This window comes from Gymnogyps californianus, chromosome 4, assembly GCF_018139145.2.
Source record: "Gymnogyps californianus isolate 813 chromosome 4, ASM1813914v2, whole genome shotgun sequence".
NCBI lineage: Eukaryota > Metazoa > Chordata > Aves > Accipitriformes > Cathartidae > Gymnogyps > Gymnogyps californianus.
The window spans coordinates 6499005-6524541 of record NC_059474.1 but is presented as its reverse complement, the minus strand read 5'-3'; the positions used below and the strand labels follow the sequence as shown (position 1 = coordinate 6524541).

The 25537-nt window shown below is 46.3% G+C and overlaps 1 protein-coding gene across 1 annotated transcript; it reads right to left on the bottom strand.

Moving 5' to 3' along the window:
* Positions 1-4064: 4064 nt before the first annotated feature.
* Positions 4065-10765, bottom strand: CD8A (CD8 subunit alpha). Its single transcript, XM_050895778.1, has 6 exons — positions 10720-10765; positions 9776-10144; positions 9084-9173; positions 8427-8540; positions 6850-6880; positions 4065-4441 (listed from the first exon to the last, which is right to left on the bottom strand). The coding sequence occupies exons 1-6, from the start codon at positions 10763-10765 to the stop codon at positions 4387-4389; spliced, it is 705 nt and encodes a 234-aa protein (XP_050751735.1). The 3' UTR covers positions 4065-4386.
* Positions 10766-25537: the final 14772 nt, after the last annotated feature.

Below are 25537 nucleotides of genomic sequence, written 5' to 3'. Positions count from 1 at the left end.
AGGCCGCCTTGAGCTATAGGTTGAAATCCAAGATGCAGTGCTGGCTACAGCGGACCCGAACTGGAAGATGAATCGATCATGGGACTGCGTCGAAGGAAGAGCTGGCAAAGAAAACTCAGTCTGGCTTTGGAGAGCTGTGCTGTGTCACCGCCTCTGCTGGAGGGTTCCTTGGTGAAGTCAGCCTGGTGGTTTAAAGCAAACTTCTCATGGATGTGTCTGCCTATGAGGTGTTCCTCATTTTGGGGGTATTCAATGTGAAACTCTGGGCAGTGACTAAAGAAGAGTAAGTGCTTATTCTGGTGCATGCCCCGAGCTGCCTCTTCTGGTTCCCTCAGCCTTCTGACCTTCTGCAGAGGTGACTTTGCTGGTTGTGTAGCAAATGCTGAATCACAGCAGTTCAGTCCAGTGTATTTGGTGTATTTCTAAAACATATTTAAATTGCACTGGTTCACAAATAGAAAAGCCCATGTAAGAAGAGACAGATGAACAACTTTTACCCCTGTGTATCTTGGGATGGACAGCAGTCTATGAACATGTACTTGTAGTATCTCACAGAAAGTCCGCAGGTGGAGAGCTGGATATGCTTTTAAAATTAATTCCTTAATAGGTTTATGCTAACTCATGATACCTGTTACAGTGGTACAGAGGGATAATATTTCTACTGATACTTTATACGCAGTTTGCAGCCAGGCTTAATGTGCAGTTTGGGTCATGCATCCCTTTGGTCGTCTACAGATCTAAGAACCAAAATCAGAGACCAGTAAGATCGGTGTTTTAAAGAGATGCAAAGACAAGAACGAAGATAAAGAATTGAAGATGATGCCTGGCTGATAGCAAGTAAGAAACTGAAAGCTGCTAATAGAGTTCAGTGAACAGTCGTGTATTTTTAATAGCTTGATTATACCTAGTAAAAAGCCATGCCCTCATAGCTTACAGCTGTGATGACACTGTCCAGAAGTTGGCAGGCAGGCGAATTTGTAATGTGTCCGTTAACTGGGCTTTCTTTGTACGTGAAACATACCCTCTGAAGAGGGAATGTGCTCTACAGGCAGTGCTGTTCTTTGCAGTGCTGAAGCTGCTGGGAGCTTGCTAGATTCGTGAATTTATGAATGAAGACTCCAGTTGTCTTCGGAGATGAGATTTCATTTTTGGTTTCGTTTAAGGCATCTGGCTCTGCAACCAGAGCTTGAACCAGCAGATGCTGGTTGCCGCAGGCGGTTGGGTGATGGTCAGTATTTATCTGGGTTTGCGATACCTGGATGCACGCTGGGTCCTGAGGATTGTGCTGAGCAGGGCGTACCCCGGGGTGCAACGTGGACTGTGGCCTGCAGAGCGCAGGTTGGAGGTTCAGCGTGAAGAGTGCGTTAGAGGGAGGCAGGAGGCATCCCAAAGCCTGCCGAGTTTGGCATTGGGGTTAAAAGAGATCAGCTGTGTTCTGTGATTCTGAACCGTAGGTCAAAAATCGGTAGCCCCCACTGTGCAGCGGATTTTGTGCTGTATTCAGGAGGCTGATTACAACTGTCAGCGTTGTAATTTTTTTTTCTAGATGTTGATTTCCTGTGCAAATGAAGACTACTAAAAAAACCAAAACAACAAACCAAAAACCAAACGCATACTGCCTCCAGTTCTTCACTACATTCATCGGCGGTGTCAGGAGGGCTTTGGCTGCATCGATCTCGCTGCAGGACCAGGGTCTTAGTGCAGCACTGCACAGTGGAGCATTGCTATTAGTAATGTCAGTAGTTAGTAATGCCCAAATTTATGTATTTTACATTGCTTAGGGTATTATTTTGCTCTGTTTACCCTGCACTAGGATTCCATGAGGTTTCTGTAGTGAGGAATTTGTTGTACATGTTGTTCACCTTATTGAAATGCTTTTTGATTTTTAAATACCCATATCCTGTGTTTCACTCCAGGATTGACCTCTGTAGGCTCTCATAGCAGTAGAACTAGCAATAAATATTTAACCTGTGGATCATGAAATAATAATCTCATTTGAAAGAATAGCATAGCTTACAGGGAGTAAAATACAGAAAAATGCTTCTGCTAGGTTTTCTGTTCCATGTTTAACACTATACATTTAATCTTGGTGTGTGTCACATGCCACATTCAACTACTGTGCTAGAGAAAATGCATTTTCAAGGAAATGCTTCCCATATGTGGCCTTCTGTGGGGAAACAATAACAGATGCATGCAGTCAGATCACTTCACCACCTTCTTTCTACAAAACTATTTAAAAGAGCTGGAGTGGGAGGGGAAGGTCACTGCGGAAGTGTGGAGACAATCTGTTGGAAGAGGGTTTAGGTTTGGGGGTTAGTACGAGATCAGGAGGAGCATTGCCTGACAGCCTGGGTTACAGGAACGTGGTGTGATGTAGACCAAAGCTCTAGTGTAATGTGAAAACCCAGGATAAAATGATTGAGAACAGCAAGGAAAGAGCTGTAGAGAATGCTACCAGTGAGGTAGTGATCCTACCTCTTGTAAACTGTTTTGCAGAAACACTGTATGAGTTAAGGCTTTATACGTGAAAACTTGTAGCTCAAACTAAGTGAACAAGAGACTGCAGGACAAGCGAATAATAGAATTGATGCTCATAGGAGAGAAAAGGTATGAGCTTTTCATCTGCATGCGTAGAGCTGACTGTAGGATAAGGTCGGACTGATTTAGGTAACCATAACGTATTAAAATGGGGCTAAAGGTTGGACCTCGTCTGCCTAGAAACAGGTTGGTGAGCAGATCTGCTTCATGTTGTTGTCAAAATGCAGCTGCAGGTTGGTGAGGGGGCTGACTGTGATGGGGCAGAGTGGCACTGCAGGTGCGGCGAGACCCTCGCTTCTCCCCAGCTTAGCACCTGGGGTTTGAATGAGGTCACCCGTAATAGATTGAACGTGTCTTACTGTTTCTTAATGTCTGTGAATTCACAGACGTTTCAATGTTAAGGCTTTTCTGTTAATTTTTTCTTTATAGCGTACGTAGATACATGTAGCTGTCAGGCAGTATTTGCCTGCTGTTGTTTAGATACAATTATCTAGTCCTTAATTATTTTTTTTTTTATTAAGCATTACAAAAAATTAAGTTTGGAAGAACTTTGTTTCCCTCTGAATTTCTCTGCTTCCCAGCTTGTTTGCAGAGGAGGAGATTAGCAAAGGGTTTCTTTCTTTCTTTTTTCCCCAGGTTTTTATCAGCCCCTTGGCAAGAATACGCGAGTACCTCCAGAGTCTTTATCTCATCCACCTTCATAGCACCTCCCTGGGACGGGGGAGTGTTACAGGGCCCATCTTGCAAGTCCCTGGGAAAATAATTTTAGATCACTTTAGGCAGTGGTAAGCTGGAAGCTGAACTCTGGCATCCTAAAGCTCAGGCCGGTAGGTAAATCACTGGCTTTTCCCTTACCCAAGACTTCCTCAAAGCCTCATTTATTATCTTCATGAAGGATTTTAGCTTTTCTGAGGCTAGGAACTGAAGAAAGAAATAAACATCATTGAGTCTGACTAGAAACATGGTTTTATTTTTATCTCAGTTCTTGATTTGCCAGTGTAGTAAGGAAATATTTACATCAAATACAGAGCTGAAAAAACAGAACTCATTGTAGTCAATCAACGTGTCCCAGTTCAGTGTGCTGAAAGTCCTGCTTAACCCAAGCAAGTGACAAAGACTTTTTTCTTTCTTTTTTTTTTTTTCTTTTTAACTGCTCAACCATTCTTCCAGAAAGAAAGAAAATCCCACCCTCCTTGCTCAGGCAAAACTGCTGAAATTGATGGAAGTGGGGCTAGCAGCAGAACAAGGATAGCAAGAGGGAAACAGTAAACCTTAGCCCCCAGGACTGTAAAAACCTAAAAAGTAAGGCCCTTTAATCCATATTTACCTTCTCAGTGCAGCCTTGTGTTACATTAGATGAATCAGTAAAACTCCTAGGAGATACGTGGCACCACAAAAAGAGGGTGTGTGAAGTGAGGGCGTTATTTCTAAGTCATTTTGTAGCAAATTCAAATTTTGGCTGTATTTTAGAAAGAAAGATCACCCACCTTTGAGCAAAGGTCCAGCTAACATCCTTATTTCTCATCAGCTTATCACTGATACATGTCAGCATCAGGATTGACTTGTTTCTTTTGCCTGAACCGCAGAGCTCCGTCACTGGGAATAGAGAAGGCGTTTGGCCTTGGGAATTAATTTGAAAACCTCAGGTTTTGGAAGGAGCTGTGCTTTAGTGTGTAGTTCACAGAAAAAGTGCCTGCTTGCTGTCCGTGTGTCTCTGCTCCATCTTGTCTTTTCAAATTTATCAGGGTAGAGTGCACGAGAAGTAGTAGCATTATAGATAACGTAGGTGATGGGCTTATGCGGTGACAGCTCCCAGAAGACGATCCAGAAGCCAAAAGGTGCAGATGCTTATACGTGTCGGTTTGGCGTGCTAGGTTTCACCTTGGGCTTCCCATTTGCAGGTCTAGAGAGAGAAGAGGTTTTGATTTACTGCGATGTGAAAGGAACAAGAAGGCAATTAATGTATGGCTGCTGATCAGCTCGTTTAGCCTTGGTCTGCAGCCAGGGACCTCCAAGAGCAGGCTGCAAAGCGTTCCTAAATCCTCTTTGTGCTAGTGAAGGATCTGCCAATGTTTCAACTAGTGACAGCCAGTAGAAGGACTTCCTTAAGATACACGGCTAATCAATTGTGACACTAATTAAAAAAAACAAAAAAACCAAAAAAAACGGGCTTTTTTAAATTTACCTCTGACTTCTGCACACTCCTGTCTTCTCATCAAGCCTTTCTCCACATTCAGAAATGAATGAAGAAAGAGGAGCTCAGGGCTTTTTTGGAGTTAGGGAAGCTGTTATTAATTCATAAGGACTTTTTCTTGTTGCAAACCAGTTTCCTGCAGAGGAGTTTAAAAGGCGGCTTTCTAGACAAGCAGCGTGCTCCCAAAATGATAGAAATTACTGGTCTCCAGCAACTGATAGTTTTATGCTGATTTAATGAGTTGGAGATTTGGCACCCGTTTTCACTGAAGATTAATTTGTGGTGGAAAAACGAATCCTTCAGCTGCCAGCAAGAATCCCAGGCCAGATCCTGAGGCGCTCTTTAATTGAGTGAATTGCACTGTTAACTTCCAAAGAGCTTAATTTCAATAAGCAGGAACAGCTCAGAGCAGCAGGAATTTCCTCTCTAAATAAAAGCTTAAATATGCTACAATTGCTTAAACCAGAACTCTGTCATGTTAGCGCTGCCGAAGGAAGGCTGTCCTTGATGAGATGATTTCCTGAGGCACTTGTAACCCAACCGCTCCATCAGTACAAAATTGAAGAGCTCTGCAGTATGTTTTTCCCCTTAGGGACAGAACATCTTTGCACAGGGCTGGCAACAGGGAGGGAGATAAGTGAAGAATGCAAGCACCATCCTAAACAAGGCTGCAAGAAGAGCTCTTCGTTATCACTTAGCCCTTGGAAAGCCAGGCGAGGATCAGAAGAGCGCTGCATATAATAAATATCCATTGTAAAAACGACAGGCTGTTCCCTTTTTCAGACAGGTAAAAGAAAATGCGGGTCTGTGGGTGCAGCTGTATTCTGATACATACATAGAAAGATTGCACCCAAAGGGCAGAAGGCATTGCCACTCAGTGCCTCTTCCCTTAAACACTATTATTATTCAGGCAATGATTTCTGATGCGTTCTGCCTTTAAAAAAAAAAAAATTGTAGGGATCCGTTTTCTGTTAATGTAGAGGGAGGGAGGTTCTTTCTGAGTGACCGTATTAATTCGGACAACTAAAAAAACCTAACTATTACTATGAAACCCATGCATGTATAACAAGGAATTTGAATTTATCTGATTTAAAAGATGCTTGATTTGCAAAGAATAAGGCTCCAGAGGTGTGACAATATTGTTCCAAACTTTCTTGCAACCCAGCTTTTCCAAGTGCTAGCCCAGCGCTGGCCTGGCCGGAGCAGCAGCAGGGATTTCGGTGCTAGAGCACTCTCTTGCTGCAAGCCCTGGGGTGCGCTCGCAGCACAAAGCTTGCCAAACTGCAGAAGCGGTTTTCTGCAGAGCAGGCGAGGTGGAGAAACCGGCCGCAGGGAGGTCGATTTGCAGAAGCAAAGTGCACGTTACCCGCAGGCAAAAGGATTTCTTCTTCTAAACTGGCAAATTGCAATTCGTATTCCGATAGTGTTTTCCTGGTGGCTCAGGACGATGGGTGGGTTGGGGAGGCAGGAGGGAAAGCATAAAAAAGGGGTTTCTGTCTGCTCTAGAAAATAGGTTAACTCTAAAGCTATACATATCTGCACTGCTGTTTCTCAGGAAAGTCATCTAAGGCTGCATCAGCCTCTCTGCTTCTGTTACTCAGTGCCTGTTGGGGCAATAGAGGCATAAAGCTGTGGTGATGTTGGTCCAAAATGGTGCAGAGGGGGATTTAGGATGCAATAACTTGCATCTAATCCATGGGCACAACCTGAAGGTCCAGTGATGAAATCAAATGAGCAGTCTGGGGAGGGGAAGGGATGAAATGCGGTCACCCTCAGGCTCAAGTTGGAGTAGTGCGTGGGGAGCACACAACTGTGATGTTAGTTATAAGCATCAGGTGATGTGCAAAGCTTTTAGGCTGCCACAAACACCTCCTGCCTTTCTGTTTAATATCTCCTGCAGTGTCAGTGCTCAGTGATTTGAATTACTTTAATATTAAAAAAACACAGAAGAGAATCTTACCTCTCTTTTTTGCCCTTAATTCATTATACGGTCCCCTCCCATCCACCGTATATCAGATGAAGAATTTTTGGGTCGCTTTTTGCCACCTGCCTGCTTCATTGCTTGAGGGTGAGATGCTGCCAAGTTTACGAGAAAAATGTCAACACCTGTCACTTACCTTTTACATCTGCATCTTCGTCTTCGGGTTTCTAAAATAAAAAAGAAAATGTTTGAGTTCCAAGATACCAAGTTACAGCTCAGTAAAGAAACGCTGCAGCAAGGTAGGGCTGGCATTCCCTAGCAGCTTGCTATCTTTAAGACTAACAACGGATAAACCAAGCTTATTTTTGAGGAAAGCCAGGCAAGAGAGCGGTGCTGCAGCTCGCATTTCCCTAGCAGTCCACTGAAGTATTTTAATGAATTAAATTTTCATGTGAGTAACAGTAACAGGGTCAGCCTGGGAACGCTGACGGTGAATTATTTTTTTGCTGTCTCCAGCGACTTTGGCATGTTGCTGAAAATCCATTGGCAGCAATTAATTTCTACAACAGGCGAGTGGCAATGATGCCACACAGCACGCAACCAAGCTGAACGATACTCTTCCCCGTTTTAGCATCTGTGTCATTACCTTGGGATGTATTCGGCAAAATACAATGTCCAGCCATTAATTTTAGTGCAAGGTAAAAATCTGTCCTTGAGGGCTCGGGCTGCCTGCTGCAGCAATTAATTGCAGCTAATGGCTTTTCAGTGATAATTCACATCAGCATTAAGAGGCAGAAATAAATCATTGAGTAGCGTTTGTAGGTTAACGATGTTGCAGGTCACTGGGGAATCCTAGTGCACGTGGAGGGCTGCTGGTGACTTCGGAGGGAATTTGGACCAACTCTGGGTGCTCTGCTGCACCATCAGCTATTTCCCTTGAGAAGAATGATTTTTGCCTGTGGCTCATCAATGTTTTTTCATGTATTCCTTCCTATCGCTGCAGACCGTGGTGATTAGTATTTTTCAGGGATGAAGGATGCTGAAAAATTGTACTTTTTTTAACTAGGTCAGCTGGTAAATTCATCTCGCATCAGCTCCAGGCTGCGGGGTCGGTGAGGATCCAGTTAGGTTAATTCAGCAGCAAAACACTTTGGTGTTCCAGGCAAACAAGCTGAGCCGGTTTAATGAAATCAGTGTAACTTCTGGGGAAAGTTAAACTGATTTCAGCGAGCATTAAATTGATTTAAATACATTTGCACTCACTGCTTGCTCAGGGTAATTTAAAGACATTTCAAACACGAAATTTCACCAAAGGACTTTTGCCTACCCAGAGACTTTGCATTACTGCTTTAACCATAGCAGTCTCTGAACCTGTTTAAGTTGCTTGTTTCGTTACAGCTCAAGCTGCTGATGGGAGTCTTGGCATTTGAATTTGCAAGCCCTTTTCTTTCCCCCCCAATACACCAATTTAAGGACGGTAGAGCCAATACAGTTTGATAGAGTAAGTTTTCTCTATAATCTATTTTTCTTCCTTGTAGTGTAGAAATCGATAATTATTTCTCAGGCTAAGCCTACTGATGAGGAAAAAAAATACGGACACTGATTTTTTTTTTTTTTTTTTTTTTTAAACAGTGGTCCTTCTCTTGGGTTGACTGTGTCCTGGTTATCTGATGTCTACGTAAAGGGCATAGCTACAAGATCCATTCCCCTGAAGGACAGGGCTGTGGTTTTGGGCTAGGGGAATATCTATGGGGGGTTACGGGTGAGTCTTACGTTGACACAGCACGATGGTGATCACCAGGGCGATGAGGAGCAGGAGGCAGGCGCCTGCCAAGGGAACCCAGATGAAGATGTTACAGAAGAAATTCTGCTCGATCTCCTCGGTCTCTGCAGGAATAGAGAAGAGGAAAGGTCCACCGGGGGCTCACGGCTGATGTTACAGCCAGCTGTGGTGGAGCCAAGGGACCTGCCTGGCATTTAGCGAGGCTGGCAGTGAAGCAGAGGGCTTCCCCTAGCCTGCAAAGGCAGAGGCGGGCACCAGGCATGTCCACAAGCGCAGCATAGGTGTCATCCCCAGCAGTGAGTGTTAGTTAGTGCTGCTGCTCTCGGCATTTTCCTGGGGACTTGAGGGAGGACACGTAGCCAAAAGTTTTCTTGTGTCCCCTGCCGAGGCTCTGCCCTCCCTCCGCCTCTTCCCAATGTACCTAGTCATGAGACATCCTCATACTTTTTAAGTCATCCTTAGCCTTTCCTACGTGGGATGAAACGTTGGGGTTTAACCCTCCCAGCTGCACATACCCAGTTATCCAACTCTGATAAAGCTCTAAGGATTTTCCCTCTCCCCGCATCCCAAAATGCCTGCAGCATCCCCCTCGTTATAAGTGGACCAGAGCCCAGCTCTTCCCCTCTCCCTCCCTGCCGCTGGACTACCTGGAGCCAGGGTCTTCGGGCAGGAGTCCATTTTGGTGATGCCATGCTGGGTGGTGGGTGCCGGTGCAGTGGGTGCCGCTGTGGTGGGGACTGTAAGTGAAAATGGATGAATACAGCATATAGGGAAATACAATAAAATAGCTATCTCCTGCCCTTCTGCTCTCCCACCCCTGCCAGGGCACGGCTGCTCCTGTGGCCAGCGTAGGGCTCAAGTCTGGGTGGACTTCATACAGCCCATTTTGGATGGTGTGTCCCCCAAGGAGGGTCTCCCAAGACCCAATAAGGAGCTGCAGGCTCCTTATTTCTTGCTTTCTGCCACCACCCTCAGAAAGCCTGAGTACCCCGAGGTTGGTAGGACTTTTGGGACTTAGGTGAGAAAGGAGGGGGTGGTGGTGGCCTTTGCTTTAGTCTTATCCCTTCAGAGCCACTAATAGGATGGAGAAGTGGGGATGGGGAGGTGATGCTGGGTCTGCCCGATCATCTTTGCCTTTGGGCAGGAGCAATACCACGCGAAGAGACGGCAAGCAGGGAGCCTCCGGCAGGAGGACGGGTGCATTGGTCACAAGATGCCTTGGGCAAGCAGGCAGGGAAAATGGGGTTTGTGGGAGAGGTGACTGATTAAAAAAGGCACGGGCAGGAGGTGCTGGGCATTTTGGCAGAGCGAAACAAGGTTGGGTGGAGGTGTTGCTGACCTGGGAAGAAGGCAGGCCGGCCAGGGCTGAAGTACAGCACTTGGTTGCTGTTCATGAGGCAGAAATAGTTTCCCTCGTCCTGCGGCGTGAAAGACTTCACTACCAACCGGTAGAACCCGCCGTCTTTCCTCGCCTCAAAGCGTGTGGATGTCTTCTCATTCTGCTCAAAGGTGGTTCGGGACAGGGAAGAGATGAAGACGATGAAGTGAAGGGTCCCACCCTTGTCCTGGCGGACCCAGAATACGCCGCTGTCGTCCTTGGTGGTCAGACACTCCAGCTCCAGCTGCTGTCTCAGCCGGGGGTGCGTGATGCTGCTGTCGCGAAATCTGGCCGTCATTTTGTGCCTCTGGCCCCAGACCCCAGGGCAGCCTGCGGGAGAGAAATCCTCATGCAAACTGCTTGGGAAGAGCCACGTCCCCTCCGGGCAAACCTCGTTCCCTGTCCACGGGGTGTGAGGTGAAATACAAAGAGGGGACCGTGCTGTCTGGATGACTTGAAGGTTTTATTGGAGTCCTTGCTGGGATCGTGCATGGAGGGTGCTCAGCAATCAGCCACCCGGGCTTTAAGGATAGGTGCTGCCCTTCAGAAAAGCCTTTCAGCTGCCTCCTCAGGGATGTTACCCCTTCCCAGCTTATCTGAAGTGATTCCCTAAAAACACTGACTGCTAAACCCCCTTTTTCCTCCCTTCCCCCTCCAGAGCCACTTCTCCGACCAGGCTCCCTTCCTGGCGTGCATGATGCTGCAGCCACCCCTCCGGCTGCCCTGCGCTGGCTGAGGTGATGCTGCCTTTACCGCCCCAATTCCTGAGCAAACCTCAAAGTCAGCCTTTTTGGTTTGCTTTTTATTTTCCCTTTAATTATTTAGCCCAACTTCTTGGATTCAGTGGAAGGGGTTTACTTGCCCCTCCCGGTGAAGGTGATGCACAACCCTGTGTCCATACTCACAGAGCCCCAGACCAAGCAGAAGGAGCAGCGCAGGAGACCCGGCCATCTCCTAGGGGTGGCTGTCCTCGGGGGTGGTGCGGCGGAGCAGAGATGATCTTTCTTGCTTGACTTGGGAGGCTGTGTCGCTCTTTGAAGAGGATGTGATGTCATCAGGAGCTTCTTGGGTAAAGAGACGGTATTTGGCATCTGCGGCAAAATGAAGGAAAAAAAAAGATTTCTGAAGAAATTCAGCTCTAATCCAGAATTTGGGCTCATTTATCGTTATTGGTTCTTAACGATGCCTCAAGGGTTTTGCCTTGATGACTTCCCTAGAGATTCAGACTGATGACGCTCCTGCCTGAGGTAGGATCAGCCACCGCAGCCTGCTGTCTCCCCAGCCGTCTGGGGGTTCACAGCAGCTCCAGCTCCGCAGAAGTCACGGACAAGCCCCGTGCTTTGGCTGCAGGCACCAGGTTGCGTTTCTTGGCAGGGATTCTGCCGCCTTTGCTTGCGTGCACTCAAGGGGTCTCATGCAGATGGCAGAGCACGCCGTATTTTATTACCCAGCAAGCAAGACACGGGTGTTTCATGGCATATATCCATATGTATTATTTATCTTCAAGCACATGCGTTGCTGACACGCAGCCGAGTTCTTCAGGTGCTCGATTGTTCTCTTTGCAATTCTTCTTTGCAATTGCTCTGCAAAAGCCGCTTTGTGCAAGGCAGGTGGTCTGTGATCTGAAACCCACCGAGAAAGCCCCATGCCGCAGGGGTATGCGTTTTGTGTTTTTTTTTTTTAACATCTTGTGGTTTTCTTCTCTAACCACGGGGGCTTCCGCCCTGCCAAAAAAGCCCTTGCATGCTTCAAAGGAGAGGGCCCTTGCTGCTGCCTCTAGGTGACCACTTGCTCACGGGGATGGGTGATGCTTCCTGGAGCTTTGCATAGACAATAGCAACAGTTTCACCAGACTGCGAGGTGGTGGGCTGGTGTATTATTTATTTCTTCGTTTGGCACTTCCTGGCTTCCCTGCTGATTATTTTTCTGTGCGAGGTGTTTTTCTATTAGTCCTTTGCAAAGAAAGCCCCCTTTTCCTGGGTGTCTCAGAAACCAGGTGCTGCTGCCTTTGATGCCGTTGCTATTGTGGCTGCTACTTAGAGGTGAATTATGGAAAATGGTTTAGGAACTGGGTTTATTTCATTGGGCATCAAAGCATGTTGGTGAGTGAGGAAAGCTGCTGTTAGGCCTGCTGAGATGTGTGACATGCATACTTTCATGAGGCTGTGAGACTTGTGATGTCAACCTGAAATAAAGCAGATTTTGGCAAAATAAAGAGAAAATAGGTTTCATCAGTTAAATAACATTACAAGGATCTGGATCTCAAAATCCCGTCAAGCAAATGTGAACATCAGACTTGAGCTAAATGTCACCTCTTAGTACTCCAGCCATCTCCAGATGAGACATTAAGTGATGCTACTTGCTTAGGTTCCTTCTGCTTTCAGTGGGCAGTTTATTCTCCTTATCCTAAGTAGAATTCATCCTCCCTTTATAATGGGATAAGCTGCTCTTATGGAGCAGCTGATGGGCTTACGGGCTGATGGAGGAACATAGACAAGGAACTGAAACTACGGGCCTGCCTTGTAGATGACTACAGTTGAGTCTCATGTTTTCTGAGATGTTGAAGTGAGCTGGTTCCTGCCATCCATCGGGACTGTTGTGTGAGTGCACCACCAATTCCATCGCTATTACAACTCAGTGACAGAAAATGAAATTTCAAAAGCACTTTCAAAAGCACAACCCTCCTGAGACCAAAGTAGGAAAATTCCTGATTCCCATTTTTCAGTATGGTTCAAATGGAAGTGAACGTGCTGGCAAATGAGGATGGATCAAGTGTTTGTCAGGACTAGGTTCTCACTCTGCTGTAGAGCGTGGATGCTTAACTACAGCACGTAGTGTATGTCCTTGGAGATGTGGTGATGGATGTGCTGGGAGAACCTATACAATCAAAGGATCATCCAGGAAGGGCTATTGCTGTTCTTAGTGAGGACATCCTTCTTCTCTCTTGTCTCTGATTAACGGTAAATTTTATTATGAATCAGTTCAGGGTACCAAACTGGAGCCCAGAAATTCCTCTCCTGGGTGTAGAGGTGTCCTTGATCTTGGTCCTCGTGGCTCACGGATTGAGCAGGTTTCCATGCAAGGCCACCATTTCCTTTGTCACGTTCAGACCCTGCGTCACCATTCAAAGGTCTCCTTTTTCTCTTCATGCTCTTATTTGCTGACACGCTTTGTGACTCACCACTACATGGAAGATACCACCAGCCCCCGTCTCTTCTGATGCTTGCCCATTGTGCTGGGCAAGGGCGACGTTGGGGAGTCACAGGAGACGGCTTCAGGGGAAGCTATTCCTTTCTGCTGCCTGCAACAAACTGCTAATGAATATATCCTTTTAAGGCCAGACAAAAGCTTGTTGTCAGCAGAGAGATACAGCTGCAAGCGGGCTGTCACGCATCTTTTTTCAGCATAGATGCACTTTGTTGGCCAGAGAGGGAACCAGGGAAATGTAGCTCCGATGGAGACATCTGTGTGTGATCAGACGAAATCACCCCTTTCCTGTGCCCCCATCTCATGTCTCCTAAATAATAAATTAGCTGGGACAGGGATAATTTTTTTCTGGCTTCTGTGTTTAGGTATCGCTTAGCACAAAGCTGTTTCTATTTCTCATAGTAACAAACAAGAACAACTAAAACAGTTGCAATGGCAATTCTTTGATTACGAAAAGCTCCAGCCACAAGCAGGACCTCCAGGAAAAGCTCTAATTTAAAATTAACACTTGTATAAATAATTCAGATCAGCATATGTAAGTTTTACACTAATGACCTACTCCAAAACTGGGAGGAGTAGGTGGTTAATCAGATTAATTAAGGAATCTCTTTGACTTTAGCACGCTCTGGTTTGGTAGTTTGTCCTCTAGATGATATTTTGCAATAGACTTGTCATTGTTAGACTGAGGACCTAAGTCAAATCAGTGAAACACTAGCATTAATGACATCTTTTATTAGTAATTTCTGTTGTAGTGCCACAGTTATGATATGACAAAGGAAGAAGAAAGACTCAGACAACCAGCTACTTCTGCAGAGCATCGTATAAGAGATGTCAGGAGACCAGACAGGCTGGTTAGACAGTAGAAGGTAACTTGTTTTTTTCTCCCAAACCTACCAATAAGTTTCATTTTATTGGTAGCTAAGGTTACAGGGCTCTGATTGCTGGTGAACTCCAATCTACGTTGCTTGTGACCGAGGTTTATCTTTATATACTAAGGCCAGCCTAGGTCTGTATTTAATTAATGTCAAACAATTAAACAGAAGGAGACAGGAGCAAGGAGAGAAGAGGCAAAATCATGCAAGGAAGAGACAGAATAACAAGGGTCCCCCTTTTTTGAATGGGGCTTGGCAGGAGGTGAGTTTAGGATTAATTTTCTCTGTGCTTGCTTACATCCATTTAACAGAGAAGACATGGGAAATGAGAGGGAGCTGGGGGCATGGGAGCTGGGGGCATCAGAGCTGGAGGAGATGCTAAGTTTTGGATATGACTGATTTCTTAAGTCATTTTGTGGAAGGATCTCAGTGACTTTTTCATAGTGGTAAGAAACTCTTCAGCTTCTTAGTATCAGTAGCAGCAGACATCACATGGATGTCTCACAGTATTGCGTGACTGGCAGCAGGGGTGCATCTCAGGACATGGGATTTACGCTGCGATGGTTAGTAGACACAAAAAGGAGCATCAAAATGACAGTGCTCTATCAGATCCATTGTTCTGCTGCCCATAGTATCTCCTCGCAGTGTTTCGGAAGAACTTCCCATTGCTAAGCAATGATGCAACGTTGCTGCTGATGAGCAGGTGCTGCTTGATCCCTGCAAGTGATCGGTGGTGGTAACTCAGGGAGCAACACCAGATTGTGTTTGCTTCAGCACTGCTGAATTTTCCTGTTGTTAACCTTTGAAGGATCTCTTTCGTAAGGAGGAATGGAAAGTTTTAATGAAGATTTCAAAATTTAGTCGCAAATCACAAACTTTTGTTTCAAACAGAGGGAAAAAAAAACGTTGAGACTCTAGCATACAAATTTTCCGGTGTGAAATGAAGCTGTGGTTTATGAGCAAATTGCTGCCCCTCTTTTCTTTGCAAAGCTGCAGCACTAAAGGGGTTTGTAGAATGTCAAGTGCAACTGTCACACACCAGATACTCACACACTATCTTTCCACTGTAGCTGCATGTTTCCAATTCAGTGGCCAACACTGCCCTCTCTTCTGGGAACTCTCAGTGTAAACATCACACACCTTAAAATACTGTACGCAAACCATGAACACTCCTGCGCTCTCGTCTCTCCGTGGTGTAGACCTTTAACCTGATCCCTGAGTTGAAAATCTCCGTAATCTCCATGCTAGTTGGTACCTCAGCTGAGAGTTTGATATAAGAAGACCCGAATGTGTTACGAGTTTTCCTTGCACAGGCTTCCCACACCTTCTCTCTTGATGCTGCAGAGCTCGTTTCTTGAGACATTTGGTAAATCGGCAATCCGTGATGGCACCTTTTGGGGACTGGTGACAATCTACTCTGCCAGTGCCACAGCTGGAGTTAACAGTGGACAGGTTGGTTTTCTGCAGCTCCAATCTCCGAAATACCACAGAGATTCAGTCCAGAACTACAAAAAGACTTCCTATTTTCTAACACTGAATACAGACTTTCCTTAAGAAAAGGAAAATTATCTGTATAGCTCCCGTGTATCTTTTTTTTTATCTGAACAGCAGTTCCAATAGTCTTTAATTGGTGAACTGGGCTCATTATCTCACTTTCAATTCCCACAATCAAATTTCTGTTGGGTTTGAGGCACTGTTTGGTAGTTGTCCTCCTAGTCCAGCGCCCTTCCAGGGTCTCATAGCCATGGTATTATCCCCACAGCACTGGGAGATGACTTCTCCTGTCTCCATCAATCCAGAGTCTTGTCATGTCTGGTCTCCTTCCTTGCTGCACACTGACCTTCTTCCCTGAAGACCTGGGGCAGGAAAGCCTGGTGGAGATGATATCTCAGGGAGTTTCTGAGCCCATCTGTATGGTGCAGGAGGACTTTCCCAGAGCAGGGTATTGCTGTGCATCTTTACTGTTCACATCTTTGGGAGGGAACTTTAATTTCCGTAGTTGGTTACAGCTAGTGGAATGGAGGAAGCGTTCCCATTTCTGATTATCCACCCTCCTGCTGACAGTGCTGGCAGTATGGAAACCTGCGGCTTGCTTGAGATTACTTGCTTCATCCATTTTGTGGTCCTATTAATAGTGTTGGCTGGCTTGTGCAACTTGTTATTTCTTCCTGATTTTGCATTTACTTGAAAAAAACCCAACCGTTGCTGTAGAATTAGACCTGTAAGACGCAACCCTAAGCCACAATACCTTGTTCAAAAAAGGCAGAGGGGAGGGGAGATGGCTGCATCAAAAAGCAGCAGCTGGTTTAATGCTCTCCCATCATCAACAAAACAAACTAAATTCAGTGTTAAAAGTTTCACTTTTAACAGCCTGATCCCCACCATTACCATGAAGAGAAGTGTGTGATTACTCCTTCCATACCTGTTCTCCTAGAGGTACCGCTCCAGCCCTGTTTGTGAGTGTTGGACTCAGTAGCCATATAACTATTCATGTTTAAAACATAACCTGCAAACTTTATTTTTATGCACGTTAATTTACTTGCATTTATGTATTGTAAATATAGAACTGCAGAAGGATCTTTCAGAGACTGGACAATACAGGGGCAGGTGAAATTTGGAGTAGGTGGATGTGAAGTGATGCATGCAAGGAAAACCATTCCTGGCTTTGCTATAAAATAAGGAGCCAAATATTGCCATTCAGGGGTGAAAATTTGGGTTAAGACAGGTACTACCATGGAAACATCAATTCAGTGCCCCGCAGGAAAAGCAAATCAGATGTTAGCAGGTAGGAAAGAAATTGGGTACAAAACAGAGAACACAGCTATATCATCGTGTGGTCCAATGGTCCAATCCATGGTCAATGCACGGTTCAATGCATTGTATAAATCCTTGAATGCTCTGCGTTGGTCTCACCCCTTCATCTCAAAGAGGGGACTCAAAAAAGTAGTAGTAGGACCAGAAAAGGTTCAGAGAAGGGCAAAATGGAGGATCAGAGGTCTGAGATGGGTTTTCTCTAGGCAGGCTAGGACTCTTTAGCCTGAAAACGTGATTTAAGTGGATATACACTAAAGGTCTCCAGAATCGTGAATGGCTAGGAGGGAGTGGAGAGGGATTGATTATTCCCTGCCTTTTCCAATACAGAAAGTAAGGGGCAGCAGGTGAAGCTGATGTTGGTGAGGCTGAAAGCAAATGAAGTCGTCCTTCACTCACGGATGTCCCTGCCAAAGGACACTGGGGATGAAGAGCCTGGACAAATGCTTGGAAGAGAGGTCCATTGTGGGTTACTCAATAGGTAGCAACAGGCTCAGGAAATCTTTTTAGTTAAAAGTAGTCTGAATATTAAGGGAAAGTGTCATATATGATTGTCTTGTCCTTATTATTCCGCAGCCATCTGCTCGTAGCCAGTGTTGGAGACAGAAGAGTTGTTCGGGCAGACCTTTGCTCTGAACCAAACCAGTCATTTTTATATTCTTTTCTATGAGATCTCATTACAATGTGTCATATAAGGAAGCCATTTGCTACAAAACTCCATATCCATTTCCTCTGAAACACTATGAATTTTCCAATTACCTCATTCTTTAAGGCAGAGCACTTAAATCCTCCTTAGCTGTTGGCCCTGCACAAGGACATTTAGACCAAGAATGGATCCTGCGGTTCTCCATAGCTCTCCCAACATCTCTGTCCTCTGCACCGCAGATAGTGAGAGAAAAGGGCAGGGTCCAACTCTTTCATGTGGTTACCATTGCATAGAGAAAAAAACTGTTTTCTGGGTGTGTATACATTCAGGATATATGAGAGAACTACACATGAACTGCCTGTGGCTTTCCAACCTGTGTCTCCAGTTGTGTGAGCTGGAAGATGATGGGTTGGAGATGGTTTGAGCTTTGTGTGGCTCCAGCCCTTCAGGGCAGCAGCATCCAGCCCTGCAGGCCCTGTCTCTGTGTCCCTGTCTGCTCGTGGTGGGACACGACTCCTTCCACAGCCCTTTGGGACTCTCCCTTGCTCACTTCACAGCCATGGGCGGCACAGGGAAGGGAGAAGGGGCTATATCACCAGGTCTTCCATGGCTTGTCCACCCATAAATGACACCACTGAGGATGCTATGACCATCTTCAGTGCATCACACCCCTTCATCCCTCCAGCAGGGAGCATTGGAGTGATTCTGTGGTTACCTGGGACCTCGAGCAAGACATCTTTGGTGCTGGGAGAGGGCAGAGAAGGCAGGTGAGTTTTTTCTTTCTCTATTTTACAGTCCAGGACACCCTGGATGTCTCTTCGAAGAAGGATAAGGGCCAGGAAAGACGTTTGACCCTGGCCAGCTAGCCCAGTTTGTGTCCCAGCTTTGGGGAGGCGAGGAGGAACCCAGGTTTGGGGACCAGGGCAACTTGCACGGCGGCAGCTGCCTTCCCCTGGCATCTCCTTGGGGGTGGCAGCTTGGGCTCTGTGCAGTGGGATGTGACCCACGTTTCTAAATTATACCAAAATTATCCTGGCTATGGTAGCGATGGGTGAGTCAGATTGAAAGGAAACAACCTGAGGGAAGGCATATATTTTAGTAATGGCTGTTCCACTGGTGCTCTGAGTTGTTTCCTCCCGCATCGAGATGACTTGAGACATATATTTTAATAACAGCAGTGTCATTTGCAGCTTGTGGCTCAGGGCAGGAATACACGATCCCAGCCCCCAGGAATATTTTGTCTCAATTTTTTCGAAGAGACTGCTAGGAAATATCCCAACTTGAGTTTTGCATTCGGTGCTGATGTTAAGGCATAATGTTTTGAAGCCCTGTAGCTGGGTGTCAGCACAGCCCAGCAACTCTCCCTGAGACATCAACCAGCGAGTTTACCTCATGCTTATGTCGGACAACAGTTGCACCTTGAGCTTTGCTGAGGAATGGCAGCAGTTCTGCAAGCCCTGCCTGTGAGCCAGCTGCAGGACCCTCAGCAGCCCAGCATCTCCTCCCGTGGTGGAACCTGAAGAGATGTCAGATATGGTGGGACTCAACTGTGCAGCATGGGCCATGCTGCAACGTGGAAGAGCAGCACGCACCCAGCTCCTTCGAGGATGCCCTGCCTGTCCCCGGAGGCAGCTGCCCGACACCTAAGTTTTGTGCTGCATTTCATGCTGCCTGCACGGCCTGCAGCCCCGGCTCTCCGTGCTGGGAGGGAGCAACAGGAAACGTGGTGGGCGAGATCACACGTGTAGCTCTGGGGACAGAGATGTCTCCTAAGCCACAGCCCTCCTCCCTGCCCAGCCTCGCGGGGAGGGAGGTTGGTTGCACCCCATATTTTGGTGCCCAACCTCCTGGCTGGATGTTTTAACCACAAGCAGAGAAGAAGAGCAGAAAAACTGACGTGGCTTGCACCTTGGGCAGGGTAAGGCTTGCTCCATCGTGCTCGCAGGGTGGAAGAAGATGTGGGGTGGGGTGGAACACCTGACCGCAGCAGGCAGGGTGCTGGTGGTTGGCACCAGCTTGTGGGCTCGTCGCTTCACTTTGGAGGCATCCATCGCTCCCCGTGCTTTACATGGGGAAATCAGGCATTTTTTGGTGTTCCTCGGCAAAGCTCAAGCCCTTGAAAAACTCGATGGTGCAAAACTTCTCCTGCAGACACCCACGATTTCTGCAGGATCGGGTTTTCTGCTGTGTGATGCAGAGGCTCAGTCTGGTTTGGGCAAGATGAAATTTGGCCCTTACTCATTGCCCAACCCAAAAAAAGTCAAGGAGACAAGCTCATGGGCGCCTGTGTCAGCCTGGCTGCTTGAGGGCTCTCGAACCCTCCAAGGAGCTTTTTGGAGAGGATGGAGAGGGCTTTGCCATTTGAGCAGGTTTCCTTTTCATATTGACTGCCAGCTGCTTTCCGTGAGCGACTTGTCTTAGGGTTTTGGGGGTTTTTATGTTAAATGGACTAAAATTGGTTGTGCGAGATCCCCGTTGCAACAGCACATAGATACGTTGTACCTGGCAGAGAAAAAATTCTGCGGTGATGCCATCATTGGGATTTTTTGGAGTGTTTCACATCTGGTTTTAATTTATTAACTAGATCAGAAAGTGCAAATAGTAATAATGATATTCCACTGCTTAAAAGCGTGATGCAGTCCCCCTTCATACACTTGTATATCTTAAAGGCTAAATGAGAGGTCGACCTTTAGCAGAAAAAATGAATGGCTAGGGGAGGAATATTAAACCTCCTGTCCCGTTGCAAATATTTAAAGCACGGGGAGAGTTTTGTTTCATGTGAAAGAACCACTGGTGTATAAACTCAAAGTTATCTTTCCCATAGCAAGGTGCTAGAGAAGCAAAATACATAGCTGGTACAGATTTATTTTTAACTTGGTCTGATATATGTTCCAGTTAAATGAATGCTGGAATAACAAATATTTGTATATAATTCCACAGAAGCTGCAGATCTCACCCTGAGTGCACGCAATATAGATATATTGATATACACAAATATTTGTTATTTCAGCAAATAATATTTCATTTAATAACCAGAAATAATATTAAATAAAAACTATAATAATATTAAAGAAACCATTTCTGGTTTATAGAAACAAGAATATATTACTATTTCTGGTTTATTGAATGAAATGCGATGAAGTCCAGGGAAATATGGGCAAGAAGTACTTATGCTGCCTGAAGCCAGTGTTTTGTTTCCCAGTGTTTTTTTTCTATAGGTATCTGTAAATCTGTATAACTGTCAATATATATATAATAACACATATGTAGCTATATATATTATATATATAAGACATAATATATAAAAATAATAGCTGTAATATGGTTATATATATTTAAATGTAATATATATGTTATAACTATAGTGAATATATTATATATAACTGTAATATATATGTTATACTATATATATAAAATATATATTTAGAAAATTGTCAATATAAATAACCGTCAATATATATGATACAATACTTCTATATTTAAGGTTCCTGTAAATTGTTTGATATATGGAATAGCAGGGCAGCCAGGTGAGCTGGTGCGTGCTGTGGGCAGAGCAGGGCTTTTGTGCGTTGGATGCTTCTGAAAGACGGGGAAGAGAATTGCCTGTGCCCCTGCTTGGGCAGGCGTGTGTGGGGCTGTGTCTGTGCACTAACGGGATTCAGGAGAAGCAAGTAAAAATTGGGATTTTTTTTTTTTTGCAGCTTCTGGGACGTATCTGGTTTTATACGGTGGCAGAAAAAGACATTGAGAAATCCCCATTTAACCGGTCTGATCTGGATGCTTAGAAGTCCTGCTGTGAATCCTTTTTTCCTGCCAGGAAGATATATTTAATAAGCAGCTACCATGCCCAGAGCCGTTCTGGCCAAGGCTCAGTCGGAGGGAATTTAAACAGCACCCATGGATATATGTATCTCCTTTCCCTTTGCATGGATTTCAAGTTTAATCATTTAATAGAGATGTTACTCATCCTTTCTCTGTTAGTGTGCCCAATACAGCTGTGTTTATGACTCTGCAAAATTATTTTTCTATATATTTAGGAGCTTTAAAATCAGATATAACTTCTGCTCTCATGTCCCTAGCTTGTTTTCAATTGAATGTTTTCAACTGCACCTGATTTGATTTACTTGTTTGTATTATAAAAACACAGACCATCCACATAAAAATGACTGGGCAGCTTAAAAGAATAAAGAAAAATTGAGCACTGCCAATATTAGATCAGCAACTGAGATATTCTGGAAAGACTGAAATTTTTTTAATCCATTTACAGAAGTTTTACAAAAACATGAAGCCTGTTTACTGCAATGCCTGAAATACCTGTATTTCTGCTCTGCTCTCTGTCCTTTGAATATTTTAATGCTTTCAAGATATACATGCACTGTTTATTGAAAGAATAACTGTAGTATCTTTTATAATATAGAATATATATTCTATATATATAGAATATAAATATAAATATAGACTATAAAATAATAAAATAATAATAATAACAGATTATTGCAACATGTAATTTTTTACCTCTTTTACAATTCCTTGCCCGATGCTTTGCAGGGGTGGGCACAACATAGGTAACACTTTGTACTTAAATGCATAGATCTGCAAACCCCTCCTTGTCCTATTCAAAAGCCTTTTGTCTTTGTCCAATTTTTTGCGGCGTCTCCTTTTGTCATTTAAGATGACATTGTTTATTTCCTACTGATGTGAGGGTTTGGGGTTATATATAAAATCCCATTATTTTCCCTTCTAGGTATGGATGTTCCTTGCTATGGGGAGGAGGGTGACAGTGGGAGACAGGAGAAAGCTGGTCCATCCTCAGAAGGAAATGGGGAATAAATTAGGGACTCTCATTTGCCAGGATATCGTGGCTGGGGTGACATGGTGACGGGCGATACCGTTGCCCGTATCTCTCCCTCCATGGATCCGGGCACCATGCCATTAGCAGAGATACATAGAAATATTTTTCCATTAGTTTTCATGATGGAAACATCCTTTTTCCCCCACATGCCATAACACAGCGTCCCTCACCCTTGACTGGTATCATCATCGTGCTCTCAGCACGGTGATGAGGTAGGAAAGAAAACCAAAGAAGTTGCAGATATCAGGGGACTGGGCTAATTTTCTCAGACATAAAAGCATCTTTTTATTAGTGTTTCTGTTTCTTTCTTATATAAGCTCTGGGAAAAAAAGTCTATGAAATGTGAGGTGATTTTTTTCCACCGGCTCTCGCAGTTGTGAAACCTGCTGCTAAAATCTCTCTGAGGTTTACTGTCTTAAAACACCCTATTGATGACTATAGGAATTACTACAATTTTTTCATCGTTTCCATTGGTAAACTGCCCAAACCTGTGTTTCAACAGGACAGGTAGCATCCTTGACTGTTAGTGTCCTCTCCTGTTTTCACTGCACACAGATGATGTGGAGTTTGGGGGTTTTTTAGGTTTTTTTTTCAAATTACAAAGGAACAACGAAGCCAAATTGGGCAATTCAGACATTGAGCAAATTCTTTGCTGCCTGTTACAGTTATTTGCCGGTGGGCAGAGAGCCGAGGGGTAAACCCCCATCCTTTGAACGGGTGTTATTGGAGTTGGGATAAGCCGGTGGCTGAAGTCTATCACGGCAAGACGGTGCCGCCCCGGGGGGTTTCAGCGAGGGTCAAACACTGCGGGGATGGTCTGAGCGTGGGGATGGAGGGAGGAGGAGTGGACCGGGCAGGGTTATCCCTGAGGCTGCTCACCTTCCTGTGGGAGAGGAGGATTGGGCTGTCGCAGCCTGCCTTTCGCTGCCCAGACCTGGCGCTGGCTGCTTGGCCATGGGAGGCCATCTCCTGTGCTGGCCGAGAGGCGGGAGAGGTGAAGCAGGTATGGACATTAAGGTCAGGATGCCTCAAGCGTGGGAAACGGAGCTGGGATTTCAAAAGCAGCTGGAGGCAGAGGGAAAAACCCTGTTTTTGAAAGAATACACCTTTGCCCATAGGAAGTTTCAAAGGGGTTTCCTTATAGCTGTCCTGTAAAAAATACATATCATAAAAATCATCTGCTCCTGGGGCAAAGCTCTGCGCACCAAGTGCTTGCAGGGTAGAAAAAAGGTGGGTTTAGTTCATCTGAGATTTCACAGAGGCTAAAATATGCTGCTGGTTTGATGTGTCGGAAGCAGAGATGCTCAGGGACCCCTTCCTGCAGCATCCCTGGTGGGATGGAGTCTGGGTTCGGTGTCCCCTGCGGCCATCAGCTGGGTGGCCTGAGAGCCTGGGTGAGCATCGCAGCCTGGGAAAGCTGGCTCAGCATGGCCCACTGCCAGCTTTATTACTGCATCATTTAGGGGAGATATCCATCGCAAGGAGCACCCATGGCCAGGTTTGAGACCAAGTCTTCCAGAAAAATCTATATTAAACTGGAGAGCGGCAGCTCCCTGTGGCTGGGAGGGGAGGGAGGGTAAGGCCAGAGGGATGCTGCTGTGCGACTGCAATGCTTTACACCCGCACAAGCTCTTCCTATGCCTGTGTTTGCCCTGGCCCTGGGGACTCCGGAGCCACGAGTCCTTGGCTCGTGGGCATCTGTAAGGACACACGCAATGTGCAGGACAGGAGATCCCCGCTGCTTCCCCAGCAGTAAAAAAAGCTGCTGGCCTTCCCACCCACGCTGGGAACAGGAGGTGTCTGGACCACCTTCCCCTCGCACTCACTGCAGGTGATACAGCCTTGCACTGGTGCCCATGTTTCAGCAGAGACGTGAGGCTGAGGATGCCCTGAGAGTGAGCGTCCACTGCCTGCCCTCAGCAAGACGCCAAATTTCCAGCCCCACATCAGCCTTGCAGCTCCGGGCAGCGGCTGAGCCATGTTAACATCCCTGGGGAGACCTACCCTGCTTCTGGCATCGCTTGGGGCTCAGCACCCGTGGGTATCGCTTGGGCCTGAGCACACACAGATATCGCTTGGGGTTCAGCACACGTGGGTATCGCTCAGGGCTCAGCACCCACAGCATTGCTCAGGGCTCAGCACACGTGGGTATCGCTCAGGGCTCAGCACCCACAGCATCGCTCAGGGCTCAGCACACACAGGCATTGCTTGAGCCTCAGCACACACGGGCGTCACTCAGGGCTCAGCACACATGGACATCGCTCAGGGCTGAGCATACACGGGCATTTCTCAGGGCTCGGCATGCTCGGGGCTCAGCACACGTGAGTGTTGCTTAGGGCTCAGCACACGCGGGCATCCCTCAGGGCTCAGCACACTCTGGCGTTGCTCTGGGCTCAGCACATACGGGCATTGCTCAGGGCAATTCTCGCCGGCTGTGCTGTGCTGCTGGGCTCAGGGCCAGCCCCCGGCCGCCTCTGTTTGCTCTCAGAGGTGGTGTTGGCCTTCACGCTGAGCCAGGTGTTTGGCCTTGGGTACATCGCTTTGTCTGGCTTTCCGCTCCCACTCTTGGCTGTTTGCAACCTCCTATGGGAGAAGGTGCCCTCCCAGACCTGCTCCCCCCGGAGATGTTCTTCTGCTTTAACTCTTGCTTGGGCAGAGGCTGTGGCTCCTTGCTCGCCACGCAGCCATGTCCCGCACTGAGTGCAGCCACAAGACACCAGCCTGCAGAGCAAAACAGCTGAGCGATATATTTACTATTTCTAACAAACTTGTCTGTACAGGGCCTTTACAAGCTGCGCAGTGACCTGCCCCTGCTGTCTGCCGGTTGCTCTCAAAGCGTTTGTTAGCAAAGTCTTATCAACCAGTGTTAGCAGGAGCAAACCAAAAGCACCCATGTGCTGTCTCATGGGCGAACAGAAAGGAGAGACAAGCAGCTCTCAGAACATCTTTCCAGCCCATCTGAATCCCTTCGGTACACCAGTCCCAGTGCCCTGGTGCAGAGCCAGCCATGGTGTTCGCTCTGCTCAGTGCCCTTTGAGAAGTGCTCAGCACGCTGCAGGATCCAGCCCGGTCCATTTGCCAGCCATTGTATCAAGGAAAAACATTAAAGTTGTGGTCCGTCGCAGGAAACAAATGTCTGTCTTGCAGTGCAAGCCCATGTCTGCCCCCTGCAATGTCCTTGACAGGTCATGTCCAGGCAGGGCTCAGCACCGTGCAGGGGAGGGTCCGCAGCTTCTCCCTGCCTGCTCGAGGTGGGGCGAGCCGGTGGGATTTACTGCCTGTGGATGCGAAGCCACAGCCTTCGCCGCAGACCTGGGGAGAGATGGTGTCCGTCA

What these genes read in the sequence shown, in the direction of transcription:
- CD8A (XM_050895778.1), bottom strand. Translation starts at nt 10,765, where the DNA reads ATGGCCGGGTCTCCTGCGCTGCTCCTTCTGCTTGGTCTGGGGCTCT. An exon ending in CCCGAAGACCCTGGCTCCAG is followed by an intron (nt 8,541 to 9,083) that starts GTAGTCCAGCGG and finishes CTATTCCTGCAG; the next exon opens with AGACCGAGGAGATCGAGCAG. An exon ending in CACCATCGTGCTGTGTCAAC is followed by an intron (nt 6,881 to 8,426) that starts GTAAGACTCACC and finishes TTTTTATTTTAG; the next exon opens with AAACCCGAAGACGAAGATGC.